This window comes from Parus major, chromosome 27 (genome assembly GCF_001522545.3).
Source record: "Parus major isolate Abel chromosome 27, Parus_major1.1, whole genome shotgun sequence".
Lineage (NCBI taxonomy): Eukaryota > Metazoa > Chordata > Aves > Passeriformes > Paridae > Parus > Parus major.
Genome location: NC_031796.1, coordinates 2,006,242 through 2,025,006, shown reverse-complemented (window position 1 = coordinate 2,025,006; position 18,765 = coordinate 2,006,242). Strand labels below are relative to the sequence as shown.

The 18,765-nt window shown below is 40.3% G+C and overlaps 1 protein-coding gene across 6 annotated transcripts; it reads right to left on the bottom strand.

The window, feature by feature from the left end:
• Positions 1-240: 240 nt before the first annotated feature.
• Positions 241-18,580, bottom strand: NBR1 (NBR1 autophagy cargo receptor). 6 transcript variants are annotated; one of them, XM_015651181.3, is made up of 21 exons: positions 18,411-18,580; positions 16,149-16,211; positions 14,869-14,887; positions 14,467-14,489; positions 13,456-13,650; positions 12,863-12,937; positions 11,585-11,802; positions 10,419-10,583; positions 9,741-9,947; positions 8,930-9,089; positions 8,127-8,414; positions 7,554-7,706; positions 7,016-7,091; positions 6,586-6,696; positions 5,618-5,800; positions 5,362-5,496; positions 4,683-5,043; positions 4,303-4,400; positions 3,704-3,773; positions 2,881-2,986; positions 241-2,486 (listed from the first exon to the last, which is right to left on the bottom strand). In XM_015651181.3, exons 1-21 carry the CDS (start codon positions 18,567-18,569, stop codon positions 2,316-2,318), a joined length of 3,036 nt encoding a protein of 1,011 aa, XP_015506667.1. In that variant the 5' UTR covers positions 18,570-18,580; the 3' UTR covers positions 241-2,315. The 6 variants fall into 6 exon arrangements, with proteins under 6 accessions (XP_015506667.1, XP_015506666.1, XP_033375959.1 ...); XM_015651180.3 differs by having other exon boundaries at positions 241-2,489; positions 18,411-18,579; XM_033520068.1 differs by lacking the exon at positions 18,411-18,580 and adding an exon at positions 18,095-18,205 and having other exon boundaries at positions 241-2,489.
• Between the last annotated feature and the right edge of the window lie 185 nt (positions 18,581-18,765).

Below are 18,765 nucleotides of genomic sequence, written 5' to 3'. Positions count from 1 at the left end.
TGGAACCCCATCCCAAACCCCAGCCCCAGGCAGCAGCAGCAGGGCTTGGAACCCCATCCCAAACGCCCAGCCCCAGGCAGCAGGGCTTGGAACCCCATCCCACACCCCAGTCCCAGGCAGCAGGGCTTGGAACCCCATCCCAAACCCCAGCCCCAGGCAGCAGCAGCAGCAGGGCTTGGAACCCCATCCCAAACCCCAGCCCCAGGCGCCTGCGCTCGCCCGAAATAAGATACAGAGGTCTCATCTGCTCTATAGAATATATTATAAATTATATCATGCATCCATTAACAAAATATACAAAGCCAACGGAAATATATCTATCTTAAGCCAGAGCATACAGCATCTAAACTCTAGTAAAAAGTAACCTAAAGAGAACAGCATCTCACACTTGCCATTTCAATCCTCAATGAAGTGTTCCTCCTCAAATGTTTTAGTTTTATAATTCATGGAACATGTGAATTCATTCCAAGTATGAAGGTATGCACGGCAAACGTGGGTCCTGCTGGGCCTGAGAGACCCAAGAAAATAACCACACTGCTTCAGTGTCATCAGCTTCTGCATTTCACCCTTGTGCTTTCCTCCTCCTTGTTCTAGAGTTGGCATTAGTCAAAAGCTACTCAAAACAACACACCCAAGTTAAGGTGGAAAGTTACAGAAGGATCTTTAACTGGTCCACAGCACACAGTTGTACTGGTATACAGAGAGATGGGAAACACTGCAAAATACCTCTACTGTATTTCAAAATAAGCATTTAAGAGTATATCTTCCACAATCTATAAAAATAGGTTTAAAATGAAAGTGGTATGATACATTTGTTTCCTTGAACTATTTTAATGGTATTTTATCTCTATGGGTACTAAGTCTTTTAAAAAATTACTGCTAACTTGGTCAGCCACAATACTGACACAGCTTCAGCTATACTGTGACAAAACAGAACACTAGTTTGAAGCAGGAGTAATATAAAATATTTTAGAATCAATGGTTTCTTACTACAGCAAGGAAAAATGTTTACTTGAAAGTAAGAATGTAACCAACACTGTCAGCTGCTGAGGGACTGAAGTCTGAGGAGTTATCTATGGATACCCCCACTGCACAGCAGTGTCATTTCTTGTCATTCTTCAGAATCAAATCTCTCAGCACATTTAGAAGGGAATTCTTAGATTTCCAAATTAAATACGGGCTTCTAAAAAATCTTACGAGAAAAATGAATTCTACAGATGTGGCTATGGAAACACAGGACCAGCTAAAACCATCAGAGGAGACTGTACATTTGAAAGTGCTTAAGTTAATGCATTTTTCAAACTCTAATGTAAAATTATGTGATCCCTGCTTCAAGCCTTCTTTACATTCCTGAACATTACCAAAATTTGTACTCAAGTTCAGGTCTGGATTCCTACACATTCTTGCATTTTTTAATGTGATATTAACAGAGTAAAATGTTTGCATTTAGTAGTGAAAAAAGGTAAGGGTCAAATTTTTAATATTTTTACAAAGAGCCTGTAAAGATTCCTAGAAAAGCCTTTCCTACCCTTACACTCTGTTTTTAACAAAATATTTTATGTAGGTTATACTTCTATTGTTAGAGATCTGGTGTGCACTATCATTACTGATTCAATTGCTGGTGGTAATTCTCCTGCTTCATTCCACTACAGCAAGCAACAACTTCACTGGTGTTCATCAGTTTAACTGCAGTTACACTTTCAGACTTTTCAAAAGTCATTTGATGATATAAGATGGCTTTCTTCTATGAGTAAGTTCTTTTTCTTAGAATAATTCATAAGATTTAAATTTGTCAGTTTACTATCACACATTGGAAAACCAATTACTAAATCCTCAGAAGAAACTCCTAGTTTCAGGCATCTCTTGTAAATTAAGCAGGACTACATTTTACAGCAGCATTTTACACTGGTTTCTATTCCAAAGCTAACTAAGCCAACAAAAAATTTCCAGCTGCCTGAAGAAAAAGTGTATACACAATAAAATGGGAAGTTCTCATCTGAGTACAAAGTTTAGTTCTACATGATTCCCTGGTAAAAGGATTTGATCTGAAATTAGATTTAAAATCTACTCATTTAAGTATGAGATTCAAATAATATCTGAAATTCTGGTCTCCATTTCAAGAGATGCCACAAGGGTTGTTTGACATTTCCATGAGGGTAAAAAAAACAGAAATAAAGAAGTCAAATGCTCAAAGAAAAGCCAAAATTTTAAGTCAAACCTCCAAACAGAGAGCAGCTGAGGAGCAGCCTGCTACTCTTGTAATCTTTAATTCGAGTTTACTCAATGAAGATTATTCCTCTCTCCACCAGGCAGGTTTAGCACCTACTGCACCAGTCTCTGTTACTGATATGAAGCAATTCAGTTACCACTTCAATCATGTTATTGTTGTGTTTCTTCAGCAGCCTCAAGTTTAACTGCCTGTCACAGAATCCCATCTCACACAGACTGGACAGCAGAGTGGCAGTCTGCTCTTCTGGAGCTGCAGGCTGCTGAAAACAAAAGACAGTAAGGTAAGCTAAAAAAGGTAATTTACTTTTTGCCATTTGAACTAGAGGCCCTGCATTATACTAGACTCAAGCTGAGGCACAGAGGCTCTTCTGGCCTTTAAATGGCATTTAAGCCATTTATAATCCCCTTCATTGCTCACTTAGAAAGGTGAGCTACTACTCTTACACGATGCTACCAGAGATGTGCTTCCATCCCTACAGCATGGATTTCCCAGTCTGCTGAGAGCAGCAAACCTCAAAGGGACAGCACCAAATTTAACATTTTACATTAACTCCAATATAGCATATTGATACACTTAAAAAACATGCACCTATACATTTATGGTTGTCTTAATTCTATGAAACTCATACAGCACACAAGAAAGACATTCACCTGTTCAATAATGGGTGGTCCAGCAAATAATGCTTTGTAGGCAGAAGCAGCGACTGACAAAGCTCCTTTCATGAGTTCTCCAGCAATGCTGCTTCCCTGAGGGTACCTGTGAAGAGAGCAGGTGCTGCTTTAGGGTCAGTAAAACCAAGGGTTTTTTTAGTGAAATGCAAGTTGCTGCCTGTTGAGGCAAGGACTGTTGGAGACAACAGCCTGTGATCCAAAGGAATCAGCAATCTTTGGGAAATGAGCTATACAAGAACTCGTTCTTTTTTCTTGACACCTTCTATTAAATTGTGGGTGTATGCTTTCCATGAAGTGACCTTTTGTAAAGAGTTTCATGTTCTCATCTAGAAGAGAACATACCTACATGAAAGCTGTGCACTGACACACCCAGGGTAGGGTAACTTCTATTTGTTTTCTATGAATACTTAAGTTACTTAATATTCTACTCAACGTTTTAATTTACTTCTTTAGTCTCAGTATTTTAAGACAACTTTATAGCTAACTTGTAAAATCCCCATTCTAAGAATGCTGACATTTTCCAGATTAAAAAAACACAGAATTTTACAAGAATTTACAAGCATCAATTTCAACTTGAGTTCTTCATTAACTTTGGCTTGCCAGTTCTGCATCCTTTCAATTTGTGCCCAAGTAGAAACAAAGACCTTATGAAAATATAACACATTTGCTTTAAGAAGGGAGGCTTCTCTCCAAATTAATGACTACATGAAATCTGTAGGCCAGAGCTTTTTCCTAGGTGTCTAATTAAACTGTTCTCAGTCTAAAAAAGGTGCTTGTGAAGTCACAGCTTCAGCTTCATTACCTTGGGTTTTCTGAGAACTTAGTGAGAAATGCAGAAGATCCTGGCCCATGATTATCTTCACCGCTGGGGTCTGGAAGAGGAACACAAAATGTCAATGTATCCAGTTAAAGACAGCTAAGCTGGAGAAATGCAACACATACATAAACAGCAAAAAGTTTATCTCAGTCCAACACTAATACTCTTGAGTTTAGTTATGCAGACCAGGTGTTGCAGTGAAAGCAGTCAGAAGATTTTCAGAACCATATATGACTGATTCATCAGAGGTGTTTAACACAAGAGGAGCTGCTGTGACTGTAACAGCAGCTTAAATGCATAGCTCATTAATTCCAGAGCAAGGTAATTTTCCACATGCCTGTAAGTACTTTTCAGTATCCTCTCACCATTTCCTATAATAGATGTTCTTAACTGATCCACAAAGCAAATTATTTCTTTATTTGCAACATCCATATAGCAAAAGTTTAACACCCAGAGAAAAACTAAAATCTTTATTTGGTAGATTTTCTGCTCTCCTAAAGAGAAATGAGACATCAAATTCAATACTAAGCATAAGGAAAAGGTGATAGCAATAGTCTGCACCCTTCACTAAATACTGTCAATACCTTCTCTTTGTATTTGATCATGAGGAGCAGAAGAGATATTCTCTGAAGCTGGTGTGTTTGGTTCTTGGAAGATAGAATTCTGAAGAGATGAAAGATTCCTGAGAACATAAGGCAAAAACATCAGTATTTTTATTCTACATGTACACACATAAATAAGTTATGGTCAACAGAAAAAACTTCACATGCTCCTCTCTCTCCTTCCCTTGCACTCACCCACATTGGTGAGTACAGGCTCTATAAAAAGTTGCAGGGTTTAAGAACATTTACCTCAGTGTATGATAAAACTGTTGTTACAACAATTCCTGTTTGGAAAGTGCTAGACCTTGCAGACTTTACAGCAATACCAGCATCACCATTTTGTTCTTGTCCCCAAATCATACCTTTGTGCCTGGGGTAAGCTGTCCACAGTTGCTGGGGTTAATGGTCCTGCAGCCAGTGTTGGGGAAGATGTCAGTGTATCACTGACCCTCTGGATCTGTGGCTGGCTTCCTCCTTCTGTGTTCTCTGCTACTGTTTCAGGTTCTCCTGCCTTTTCTAAACCAGGCTGAGAAAGAGCTGAACTATACATGGAGTCACCCAACGGCCGACTGGTGTCAAAGCACTCTGGGAGAATAATGATATAATCCTCTGAGGAAGCAGAGGAGCACTGACTCTGAACATCATCTTTATCATCTTCCTCTTCATCACAATTGCCAGTACCACTACTGGGGTTTGTGCTCTCACCAGACAGTGGAAGATCCCCTAGTAGGAAAAAAAGTGAGGTGTTAACCATAGTCTATTTTCTTTGGACAACAACAGAGACAGAATTGTCCCAGTTGTAAAAGACAAGTATTTAGAAACAAGTGTAAACCTTAGCTGCTGCCATTAATGGTGTAATTTTCCCTTTTGTGGGGGGGTGTATGTGAAAGAGTAACAGATCTTAATGTTAAGCCCATGCAAATACACTGCAGGTATTAATGCTTCTAGTAAAACCAGGAGCAAGAGCTATACAGAGAACTTAAACTTCTTACACATGATCTTTTTACAGCTTTATCTTACATTCAAACCCATTTTACTTACCACTGGAATTTTCTGTCACTGGTTCTGACTGATGAATCTTTGCTTCCTTTTTGGAAGTGGAATTAGTATTTATCATAGGAGAGTCTTCATTTATCATATTGCAACTGAAGGTGTCTTGCAAAGTTTGTAAGGAGTCTAATAAAACCAATCAGGAAAAACAATCAAATGGTATCAAACACCTGAGCTGAGCAATTTCTGCCTCATGTCTGACTGCAAATACATCAAGCCAGAGTAGGCAACTAATGCTAGTACTTACTTTTGGGGTTTTTTTGTGGGGGTTTGTGGTCAGGTGCAGCATCCAGGGTCAGAGATCGAATTACAGTTTCACAGACAAACTGAGTCCCACTCATATCTTCCTCCCCTTCCTCCTGGTTCAATGCATGTTCAGCTTTCACTGTCACCACAGAGGAGTCCACAGAAAGGCAGGTTTCTGCCATTCCTTGGAAAGGGAAACATAACAGATTTTACCACCACAACGAGGAAATGTAACTATATGAAGAATTTTTTAGACTAGCCACAGCTAATATTGACTCTGTGTGTAAATTCCTTCCAAAAATTGAAAGATTTTTTGAATTTAGCTCAAGTTGAATGTGGAAGTGATTGAGAAGTATGGGGAACACACCTGGAGTGTTTGGAGTACAACCTAGTCTATAAAGGGCAGATTGTTAATTCTCCCAACAATTCTAGTGGTCAGATAAATCAAAAGAAGAGTTTGAAAGGACTTCATACAAAGGCATGCAGTAATAGGACAGCAGGGAATGACTTTAACATGGAGGAGGGTATATTTAGATAGATATTAGGCAGAAATTCTTCCTTTTGAGGGTGGGGAGGCCTTGGCAGTTGCCCAGAGAAGCTGTGGCTGCCCCTGGATCCCTGGGAGTGTCCAAGGCCAGGATGGATGGGGCTTGGAGCAGCCTGGGATAGGGGAAGCTGTCCCTGCTCATGGCAAGAGGTGTGGAATTGGATAATCTTAAAGATTCCTTCCAACTCAAACCATTCTGCAATTCTATGATTGCTATTTCCAAATCTATATATATTATACTCCAACCTCTGTAATCACTAATGTAGTGTCAGACTCCAGGCTTATGAGCCAAACATTTTTTTTTTTTCCCCAAGGAAGAGGAAGACAGGAGTTAGAATTCCTTTTAGACATCAGGTTTGCTGACTACACAGAAGTGACAATATCCTCCCTTCACCCCCAAGCTCCTCAGGACTACTGCTTACCAGGCACTAGTTTAAATCCACTCCCCTCGTTCTCCTCCTCTATCTGACCTAAGCCAGGTTTCTCCAGCAAGGGGCTGTCACGTGGCAAAGGGGACATGCATGGAGTCATGTCTGGAAAACACAGGGAGCAAAGATAATTGGCACTAAAGGAGAAGGAGCCTCCATGAGGTAACATTTTTAAAATTTATTCTTTTTAAGGGACATTCTTTCAAGACTGAAGAAACTTAGTTATTTTGCAAGATAATCTGGTGGAATAAGCAACTAGCTTTGCATTACTCTGCCTCTGGCTGTGCAAAGAAAATGGCAGCATTCCTCAACACCTGGAATGTTATGTTCTTGGGGACATGAAGGTGAAAAGAAAGCCAAGACTGAAAAACACAAAGGATAGCTATCTGTGCTCTAGAGAGCACACAGAATACGGGAGCCTTACCAACAGGAGTATTGTGTGGCACTCTCTCCAATTCCTGCACAATATTAATGTCCAACAGCTCAAAGGACAGCAAATCCTACAGGAAAAAACACACAGCTTCCATGAGCAAACTCTGAAACTGCATCCTATCTGTACTTGGCAGCACAGACCCCACTGATGTACAAATAACACTTTGCTCCTCAACACAACCTCAGGGGGCAGTTTTCCCACAACATATATTTCCATCATTGAATATGGTGCACAAATCAGGGCAGCAAGGGACAAATCTAAGAACTCCCTTGTTAGGGCCAGAGAAAGACTCAATGCTGACTCTTTTTTGAGAATCTTAATCTTTCCTACACATACCCTCCACATAATGACAGTGCCTAATACCAGTTTGGGAAAACAGCTCCACTATATAAAATGCAATATACTCTTTCTGAAAATAGTGGCCAATTTTAGAGCTCAAAAGCTTTGTTCTTACAGATGTCTACCCACCTATCTAGGCATCAAACCCAATGTGGTTTTCTTTACATCTACCTGAATTTTAACACTTTACCTGTGCAGTCAGTAGATCAACAGATGGGATATAAAATTCTCTCTCACTTGGCAGATTTTTGATCTTTAAAGGAATAGTTGGCAGAGATATTTCAGCCTGCTCTGCAATTTCACCTATCAGTTGAGCACCTGTTTCTGTCTTTAAGGAAGCATCCTGCAAAAACAAAAAACCAGAAGCCCCTTAGCCACAGTAAATAAAAGATCACATGGAATCTAAAGCCTGCATTTTGTGTAAACACACAAGTAATTTGAAAGACATTTCAATCAATTCATTACAAAGCTAAAAGGACAAGACCTAACAAAGAGAAATGCTGCAGTGTTTCAGTTCAACCAAGGAAGAAGACAAACAGCTGCAACAGACTGATAGCTAATGTCTTGCCTGTCATAAAGAACTACTTTAGAATTTATAAATGCAATATATGTTGTATTTCCTTCCTATTAAAAGTAAATTTAAAAGCAAACAGCTAAAAGAATCCCCTGGAATAGTTAGATAGGAATACTTTGCCAAATAATACACAATGCTCCTTCTCCAAGGCAATTCTGAACTGCCCCAAATACCAGGTGAGTGACTTGCCTGTTTGGTTGTGCAAGCTCTGCTCTTCTGACAGGAGTCAGAATCCTTCCAATCACCTTCTACATAGTCAGCAGCTGGAGAGGGATCCACAACAATACTGCACCAGATCCTTGGCCCAAACTGTTCCCCTCTGTGCGACAGTCTCCAGTGAGAAGTGTAAGTTCCTTCTATATTGGGAGCTACAAACTCAACTGAAACAGTTCCTACTTGTCCAGATGGAAGGGATGGCACTAACACATCTTTTTTCTCAGAAGATGCCAGGGTCAGATTACCCCACATAAGTTTCAACTGAAATAGACAAGAGAAAAAGCCAAAAGTTAACTTCTCAAGCTTCTCTGCCAAGTGTGGGCAGCAGGAAGCAGGGCTGCTCTGCTGAAAGGTCTTGTAGATACCAGGCATGGGGAAGACAAGGTGCTAGTACACATCCTCACATCAGTCACTACCAACACAAAGACAGCCTCATCTTTCAACACAAATGCAACCACTCGCAGAACAAAGGGATTTGGGAGGTCAGAAAAGCAAAAGAGCAGTTGTAAACAGGGTCAAACTGTACCATTATAGCACGGGGGACACACTATTAATGGGAAACATGTCCAGTGATGGTATTCTGAATTGCTTTCTTCCTATAGTCTACACTTCCGAAGAGTAGCAGTGATTCTGGCACAGCTTATTGCCCCAGAATTCCCAGCTATGAATCAACAGGCCAAAGGAAATCTTAAACAGATCCTAACAGAGAATTCACATACAAATGTTATCTTCCAGTATGATTTTAGTCTGTAGAAGGAAGAGCTAAGACAAGATACCTTTGTGTCTGAGCTCCATTCCACATTGCCAGTATTTTTCATTCGCCAGTGTTTGATAAACTTTGTTCCTGGCTTCAGGTGAGTACCATCAGGCAAATTCTCATCCACAAATACTGCACTTAGTGTTGGGACAATTGCTTGGAAGGGTTGATTAGGATTCCTGGGATTGGAGAGAGGAAACAAAAAAACAAAATACACCAAAACTGAGGAAGTTCAGCTGCTGATTAATGTTAATTTGGCTTTTAAATATCCTAAATAGAAGGGATGAATTAAAGAAACAAACTATACAAGTTTTACACTGCATATTCATAAACTCAAAGGGAGTGGGAAATGCAGAGCAGCTGCCTGCAAAGGCTGCTGTCTAATGAACCTCACCTTAAGAGCACATTAAAATAAAAAAGAAATAGCACTGAACATAAATATACAGAATGCACTTGACTTTATGCAGACACAATAAAGCAGGAAGATACAGACTTTTTTAAAACTGGCAGCAATGTTAATTTATGCTGTATGAGCATGCATGTGTATGTATAATCCTAGACACTCCCCTTCCTCCTAAATCTGCATAAATCACTAAGTCTCTGGTAATAACCATCAGTCCCTTTTTTTTTTCCTCTTTCTCCTACTCTCCTCTCAACTATAAACACTCTACATTGCAAATTGCATTTAGACAGAATTCTCATACAGTCAAATGACAAATCATACTTCAAACGAGCAATTTCATAACCTTCCTCCTGTTACTTTAACTTGGTCTCATAACCAAAGGTCAGACAGCACAACTACCAGATGCCCAGTTAACAACAAGCCTTACAGGAAAGTATTAGGCTGGAGACTCTCAGATTTCAGAGGAGGTGAGCCATTTGTTTCCAATACATGGATAGAGTTCCACAGATGAATTTTCCTGTGCAATTTTAGCTGCTTTTTGAGCTCTCGGACCTCTGCTTTTCGCTGTTTCTTTTCTGCTCGCAATCTTTGCTTCTCTGCCTTCAGAAATCTTTTGTCCATCTGCTTCTGGAGCCTGCAAAGCAATTAACACACTTTATTACATTAAACTGATCAGAATTTATTTTTAACCAACAGAGTCTTAGTCTCAAGGAAGCCCTTCATGAAATATACTACACTTCTAGACTGGATAACAAACGATTTTAAAAGAACATCCTCACAGTTGCTTTTGGAACTATTTTGAATGGTCACTGAAAGAACAAAAAAAAGGCAGACATAGAATGCTCAAAGAAAAAGCAAGTTGTCAAAGTTTATTACCCATCTATGACACAAAAGTCTGTCTTTTCTACTTTGTTATTAAAAACATTTTAAGATTTATGACTTAGGCCCTTTATGAGTATGTTGCTATTTTAATCTACTCACAAAGTTTGAGTACCCTTTCCATTTCTTGTTATCTCTAAAATAAAATAAAAGCTGAACCTCAACTCCAGCACAAGTGTTTTCACTTGCAATCAGGACAATCTTGCCAGGTATTGCCAGCATTTACCTGACTTGCTCCAGAGTAGCAGGCAGGCGTGGGGAGAGCTCTGCCAGGCTGTAACTGTCAGCAGCACAGAGGATGGGTCTGCGCAGCTTTAACAAGACGTGGTTTGGATCATGTGCATATGTTCCTGCTTCACACTCTTCACAGATATTGTAGGCTGGGCAAAGGCTGCAAAGCAGAAAAGACAGAAGGTTATCAAGAGGCAAAGAATTTCTGCTGAGAAACTTTGTATGATGCTATCACTGTAAGTAGTTCCCAAGTGACAGCAGCTGGATGTCTCACTTATAGATCAGTATTGGAGCCATGTGGAATACCTACATGATTATCTCTCTCTTAGTGGAAAAACTGCAACACAGTTCCCACTTCTCTGAACACATATTGGAAAAAAATTGATGCTTCCTTTAGCACAAGTGACTAAAATTGTTGCTACAAAGGGCAGTACATTTTACCAAAATCCAGGGCCAGAAACAGCACCATACTTATGAAAATACAGAGGCTAAGTCAACAAGCATTCAGGAATGCAAAGCAGATTGCTCCTCCAGGAACAAGGCTGATAAAAAACAGATTATCCTCTCCTGACAGTAAAAAAAATACCCAAAGAAAAACTCCTGTTGGCATTTCATCCACTGTTTCTGTCTAATCCCAAACTGCTGGTCTTTACAGCAATTGCCTCATTCAAATAAAACTCTCACTTTTAACACCTCACTTAAGACATTCATCAAAATCTACTTCATATTTTTAGACAGACAACAGTGCAATCATTAAAAATAGTATGACCTACCTCAGTCTCACTGACTCTAAGAACCAAACAAACAACTGTAACAGACTAGCAGTTCCCAGCCTTGCTTTTTTTGTTTAGTTAACCAAACAAAACATTGCCTGTTACAATTACTGCATGTCCTATGCAGATATGATGAGGAGCCATTGGGAATACAGAGTACTAAAGTTCTCACACGTTAACAATTTCCCAAAATAGTATTAATCTTGCTTTTATGCAGATGAAGTCTAGTGACCACAGGAGAGAACATCAGCTGTTGTTGAGACACACAGCAGACATTCTACAGCAGGCTGCAGATTAGGAACCTGGGAGTATCTGAGCCCAAGGCAGTTTCTCAGACTCACCCTCAGGCTGTGCCCATCAGGTTCCCCCAGCTCCCATCACACTCTACCTGCACTGGTAGCGCACCCCAACGATGCGAGCCTGGCAGCTGCAGCAGGAGATCAGCCAGTCACACGGGCTGCTGCTCCCCAATGGGCTCTCTGAAGGTGCAGCTGCTGCTGGAACTGAGCTCTCACAGAAATCTGGAGGCTGATTGCGATGAACAAGCTTCTCATACAGCTTCTGCTCCAGCCTCTCAACAGTCTCCTTAACTACTTGTTCCCTGAACTGGAAAGAAATTAAAGCGGTCATAAATGAGAGCCACTTACTAAGTTTGAAAAGTTGAGTTATATTGTCACAAGTCTCCCAATCTGTCAGTAGTCACAGACTACTTCAGAGTCATTTCCCCTACCCCCAGCACACTCTTCATAAAATTAAACAAATACCACATTCAGCAGAGAGGACTTTTATTTTAGAAAATACCAACCCAGAGCTTTTAAGAAGTCAAGTTAAAAATCACACATTTGTGCTTACAATATTGTTTTTCCTTCCATAAGCTTGCCTGAAGGGAAGGAAACTCATCTCCAAAACAATTACCCCAACTCCCAAACCCCTCTGGACTCTCTACCACTAAGTTCTGATTAGCCCATCAGTGTTTTACACATAACCATGAATTTCCCCTATTTTTAGTTTGTATAAATAGGTGGCAAAGGAAAGGAGACATTAGAGAAAAAAGCTTAAAGATAAATGCACATAATTTCAAAAACTTGCTAGCTAATGAATTCTTTGCAGTGATATCAAACTGCTTTTCAGTGATGTTTATTAATTGTTCAAAACAACATCCACATCTTAACTTGTAGCTTATTGTCAATGGCTGCCTGAAAGTATTTTCTCAAAGTCAAGAAAAGTAAGGTCATTAAATGCTCTGTTTTCAACCACAGGAAACCAAAAGTATTGCCCTGGTGAAACTGGGCAATCAAGAGCCTGCAAGAGCACCACTGTTCCATGCCCTCCCACAATGAGTGGTCTGCAATTCCTATGGCTGTCTGGAGCACCACAAGGATTATGTTATAGGAGCTACTTAAAACTACACTCAAGCTAATCAAATGCATAAACTAAACATTCCACTTTCCACAAGTTGTATGGAGCAAGTTCATGGTTTTGGGGTTCTTTAAGGTACCCTTCCACTGTAGACACAGTTAGATATCTAGTTCTCAATAAGAACCTGGTCACAAGTCCTGATGGCAAGAGTGTTCAGACATCCAGAGTCAGGCATCACAAAGATCTCTTCCATGCACAACTTCTTATGTATTTAAGTACACCAAAACTTGCAAAACAATACACTTACTGTTTCCAAGTAGCTAGTAAACCATTCTGGAGGATTTTCATTTATGATTTCTGGTCTGGTCTGATTTAACTTTTGCTGGGGAAAAAAAATAAACAACAAAATAAACACAAAGGAGACAAATTTTTTTAAAAAAAACCCTCAACACAGCAAATTAACTGCTGAAATAGCTTTTAAGTGTCTTTACATAAAAATATTCAAAGTTCTTCAGAAAACAGTAGAGAAGCATCACAAAATAGCCACTGACATTTTCCTGAACCATTTCTGCCTCATTAGCATTTGAGTGTAATTACACACCAAAGAAGTCAAGTCAACCAGAAGTTACCAGATGTCAATGAGGGCTTCAGGAGATGAATTGCTCCATTTATCAAAACACTTAACAATGGGCAACATGAAAGCACCTGTATTTCTAAAGATAGCATCAAATTATCTTCTTGAAGACATTCAGACTATTTGGTGAGCTTCAACAAGTGCAGGTAACTGAAAACAGAGATCAGCTTCTGAACTCACTTTTATATATGGCTAAAGAGGACAATCAGTCTACAAAGTGAATTACATTTTTTAATTCTTTGCTTTAATGCAGCTCAGTCTCTTACCTGAATGGTCAGCTCCTCGTCATTTTTTAATTCTTCCTCTAATCCCTGAGCTAGCATGGAATGCAAAAGTGGTTTCTTCTCATCTTTAGGAAGCACCAGCTTTTCTGTCACAATTTTTTCATGTAGTTGCAAACCACGAGAAGAGTTCTTCTCATAGACATTCATCTGAAGCTGATTTCCTTGTTTAACTGCAATCTAAATAAACAGTACATACATACACCATGTTTTCCACTCATAATCAGGATAAAAAAATCTGTAAAAATACAGTATTACACTACATTGGAGAGTTTGGGGAAAGGGTGGGGAAAGACTAACAGACACAAAATGAAAAACTGAGAGAGATGCCAAGGTAGAGTCAGCTGATGCTCTACTTCTGAGAGGCTACTAATATGCTTATTCAAAAGTTTATTAAAAGCCAAGATAATCATGCAAATATCCTAGTGGAATTTTTCAGCCTACAATAAAGTGTTCATAGGAGCCAGTAAACAATAGATTGTGTCCAGCAATTTATGATTATTTTGAAATTATCAGATTTGAAATTGAAACCATGAGCAAAATGTTTTGAAAGACTTAATAATGTAAAATAGAAACATAAAGAAATGCAATTCTTATTTAGTCTAACTGCTTATAGAGTAACTAAGCATTGACTAAGTTTTAATTATATATTCTGCAGCAGAGTCTATGTGGCAAGATTTTTGAAGGGTTTCACTAAAGCCCAATATTTCCAAATATAGGATTACTGTTGAAGGGTTTGAGAAAGTCAGTCTCTTAACCAACCCACTGCTGCTCAAGGTCCTGAATCCCAACTGCATATTCAACTAACTTATAAAAATGAACATAAACCAGGATGGAAGAAAAATATAATAAGACATTCAAGCTACTGTCCAAAGCTAGAAAACAGCTATTCTGATTTCCTGGGCCAGGTAATGCTGTTTGTTCTTTTTTCTCAGCTACACCAATTTTAATTGGAGAAGGATGAACATATTGAAAAAAGTCAAAGAGCACATTTACCTTCAGAGCTTCTTCATATTCCTCTAAAGAAAAATAGAAAGAAATGTGAATGGCCCCTATCTCACACAACAGATGTAAGTTTTGCACACAGTATTTAGAAACCCTTCCATGACAAGGGGCCTCCCCTACCTTCTGTAAATTCTCTTAAAATAGTGCAAGAAATTGTATACACAGCAACAAGCACACATTTTCACAGCTAAGAGCCATAACATTCTACTTATTCAGTCACTTCCAATTTGTACCTATGGATCAAGTATTCTTTCCTTCGGGAAGAACTTGATGCCAAATCATATATAAAATACAAAAATCAAAAAGCAAGCATTCTCAACTGCATCTTCAAAAAACTCAAGCAACAGTTGGGGTCTCTTTCTTGATTTGTAAATAAATAAAGCAGCAGCTCACCTTTGCTGTTCACAGAGACCTGCAAAGAGAAGTAACAGTGAACAAGAGCATCAGACCCAATTTTGCAATTCTCTTAAAATTAACATACTTCAGAATAAACATACTTTTATCCACAGTTTCCAAAACACCAGTCCTTTAGACATTTGTTATTGCTGCTGTGTTTAATCATTACCCAAAGCTGTGGTGCTTTGAAGCAGCCCATGTTTGTTACTGGATGGGCACAGGAGGCAGCTCTGCCTGTACCCCTGGGCTCACTGCACAAGTCCAGAGCTTGGCCCCAGTTGCTTTAACTGCCCAGTTAAGGGTTTCAAAAGACCAATTAAGTGTTTCATAAGCCCATTATTCTAAAGAAATTTATTTATCAATTCTGCACATAGAAGTCACTAACACAAGAAGCTATTTAATCTCCACAGCAATGCAGGATTCTGAACAATGTTTGCTCAGTATTTCAGAAAAAGCCTTCATAGATGCATCTATGTATTTATATATTATACAGGCTGGAAAATAAAGGGAGAATCATTCTCTGAAATGTTACTGGAAGCTTCTTGACATTTCCCCTTAGGGGAAGAAAGTAAGAAGAACCCCCATCTCGTTTTGTAGAGCTATAATCCAAGCAGTGGAACACTGTATCTGTAAAAGGTCCTTTCTATGTGAGAGTTACACTCCCCTCTGAATCTCCAGATAAACAAAAATAATATGAGAGGGTGAGACTGTGCCAAGCAGGAAGTTACTCAACAAGGACAACTAGAAGTAACCAATTTGTTTTCTGAGTCAGTAATCTGCTTGGAGATTACAGCAATTGCATAAAGCAAGCAGAGGATTTGAGTACACCAGATCACTGAAGCAAACATATGCTAATAACAGAGGACCTACATTTTCCAGAGAAAGGACTCTAGATTCAAGAGACAGGGCTTTACCACAGCTGCAAACACAAATAGTTACAACTACCTTATTCTAGTTAATAAAAAAAAAAAAAAATTCCTCAATAGAAACATTCCTCCCTCAGAGCACAGAGAAACACTGGGTGTTTCAACAGGGTGAGAAAAAGAATGGCAGTAGCTTCTAAAAATGTATTTTAAGATATGTGTACTGCATTAAGAGTAAAACTACAAGCCTATCAGCTATTTTCTTATTAAAAAGGCAAACATTCCCCCTCCCCCATCTGCATAACAGACTCTTCTGAAGGACTCACTACAAATTATCACAAGGCAGAAAGTCATTTCTGCCACCAATCATTTTTCTGCTGACTTATTGGGAGGGTGGGGTGGCAGGTATTTTACCTCATCATTATCCTCATCAATGTATTTGATCTGAATGTTGTCCAGGTCAAATGAAACTTTAACCTGTAATGAAAAAAAAGAACACAAAACCACAGTGAGGCAGAACTACAGAAGCCCACAGTTACTAGTGATTATTAACTGGGAATAACATTAAAACCCTTCTATCCCTCTCTTCAGTTTCTCAGTTGAAGCAAACACTGTTTTACCAGATCCATCCCTCTGGAGTTGAACTCCTCCCAGTGCCTTCCCTTCAAGTTTTACTAACTTCCCCTAATGAAAATAAACAAATTTCTTTCCTGTTGCACCTTGCCCAGTTAATGTTTACTCCAAAATAAATAATAATAACCTTCCCATTCTAAGAGGACAAGCTCAGGGTTAACAAACTCAGTCATGGTAAACACTGCAAAATACGAACACGAAGGCAAACAGTCCCTAAATTCCATCTTTTACATTAAAAAGCACCTAGAAGATAGCTCAAATAGGTGATCAGTGTTTTTTCAGCCTATCAAAATTCAGAGACTAAAGCTAAGCAGCTGTTTTGCATTTTACATTAAAAAGGCAGAATGAGCAGCACCAAATGAATCATAAAATGAAAGCAGTTGTTTCCATATGCTGAGTCTTTGAGGCTCCTGTACATTTTTGTACCAGGTTCCTACAAAAGCTTCACTTTTCCCAACTCTCTGAAACAACTGACACATGTCCTGCTAGCCCAGACCTAAGAGAACAGCAGCAGCCTCAGCCAGGAGAGGCTGCTTGGGGGAGTTACACAGCCCCTCTGCAGCACATGGACACAGGGCACACACAGACACATTCTGAACTGAACGTGCTCTGCAAGAACGTGCTGTTCTTCCAGCAGCACAGCCCAAACTGTGTGAGTGCAGTGAGAGAACCAGCTTCTTTTGTCAGGAAGAAACTGTGCTCTGTACTTACATAGTCTAGCACCACAGATTGTTCCCCTAAACTCAAGGCAGAACAAGAGTTCACCTTACCCCTTATAAACATCAAACATAGTTAATAAAATATCAAAATATAAGAAAGACACAAGTTTAACTGATACTCCCTTGAAACAGCAATTCACACAACAGAGACAACCCGTGGTTCTATTTTGGTCAGGGAAACACTGTAATAGAACACCACACCTTGAACAAACACACCCTGGCTCTCAGAATACCTAAGATTAAGGGCAGTACAGTGCTTACACAGTAATCTGCTTCCAGCTTTGATGCAAGCAGGATTCTAACCAGCTCAGACATTCCTGCAGGCTCTACTTGCACTAAGTAAATTCAGTATTTTAAGACTGAACCAGTGCTTGCCTCTTTGAAAGGACTGAAATACAACAAGTGAAGATGATGCAGTTCAAATTTTGAACTTGAGCAATTCATAAAGCAAAACCCTCCTATATGTATATTCAGATATACTAGCCAGAAAAAGAGCTGAAAGATAGAAAACAAAACAGCAACAAGATCTCTTCAGATGGGACTTTGAAAGCAAGCTAAAGAAATAGAACAGTTGCTACAGAATTAATTACAACAACAACAACAATAATAATAATAATAATGTCAGTTACATCACAGCCAAGGGAATCTTTACAACACAATTTCACCCTACGCCAATACAGGAATTGTCACTAAACAGCCCCGAAAACAAGCACCCAAACAAACTCTTATCTATACCAAGTACATGATACAGAGACCTTCAAAAGCAACTGCCCACACATGGCCCAGTCAGGCGCTGTTCTACCCAAACCAGCACACACAAAGCTCGGGGAACCAAGGGACCAAACAAAATGTGTTAGTGACTCAGTGCCCCAGAGAGCACAGACAAACCGTCAGAAAAGCGACAGACGTGTGTCATTTCACCAAAGGTACTTCAGTAAGAATAGGAAACAACAATAGGAATAGAATGTAATTTACGGAGGGATACAGAGCCAAACTAAGGGCCCATACCTGTGGAAAAGGGCAAAGAACACAGCTAAGACCACCTGCTCACATAAAAAAATAATGGCCCTTGAGAATCCTTATCCAAACCAGGCCGTTCACGTCAATCTAAGCACACAGCAGCAGTAAATCATACTGTTAAGGAAAAAACATAAATCAAGATCGCAGCCGCATGCACCAGCAGTTCAAACAGCCTGTGAAATGCGGGACACCGCTTTGGAAGACGCTGGGCCCTCAAAGCCTGGCTGGCACGGCCAGCACCCCACCGAGCCGGCTCCCCGCGGGGGACACCCCGCTCCGCCTCCCGCGGCCAGCCTGCGCTCACCATGGCCTCCACATCGGCCCATGTCGTGTGTGCTGGGTCGGCCACGAGGAATGTGCGGGTGTCCTGACGGCAGGTGACGCGCAGGGTGACCCGCGGCTCCATGGCGCGCTCCCGCGGGGCCGGGGCCGGCGGCGCCAGCCCTCCCGACAGGCACAACATGGCGGCCCGAGGGCGGCCGGCCCGGCTCCCGCTGAGCGCGGCTATTGGCGGAGCCGCCTGTCACTCATCCGTCCGGCCGCTCTGATTGGTCGGAGGGCGGAGCCAAGAGGGCCGCGGAACCACAACAATAAACAGAGCCGGGCGCGCGCGCGCGCACCGCGGCCACGCACGTCCGGCGACTGCGCCGCGGCGGCGC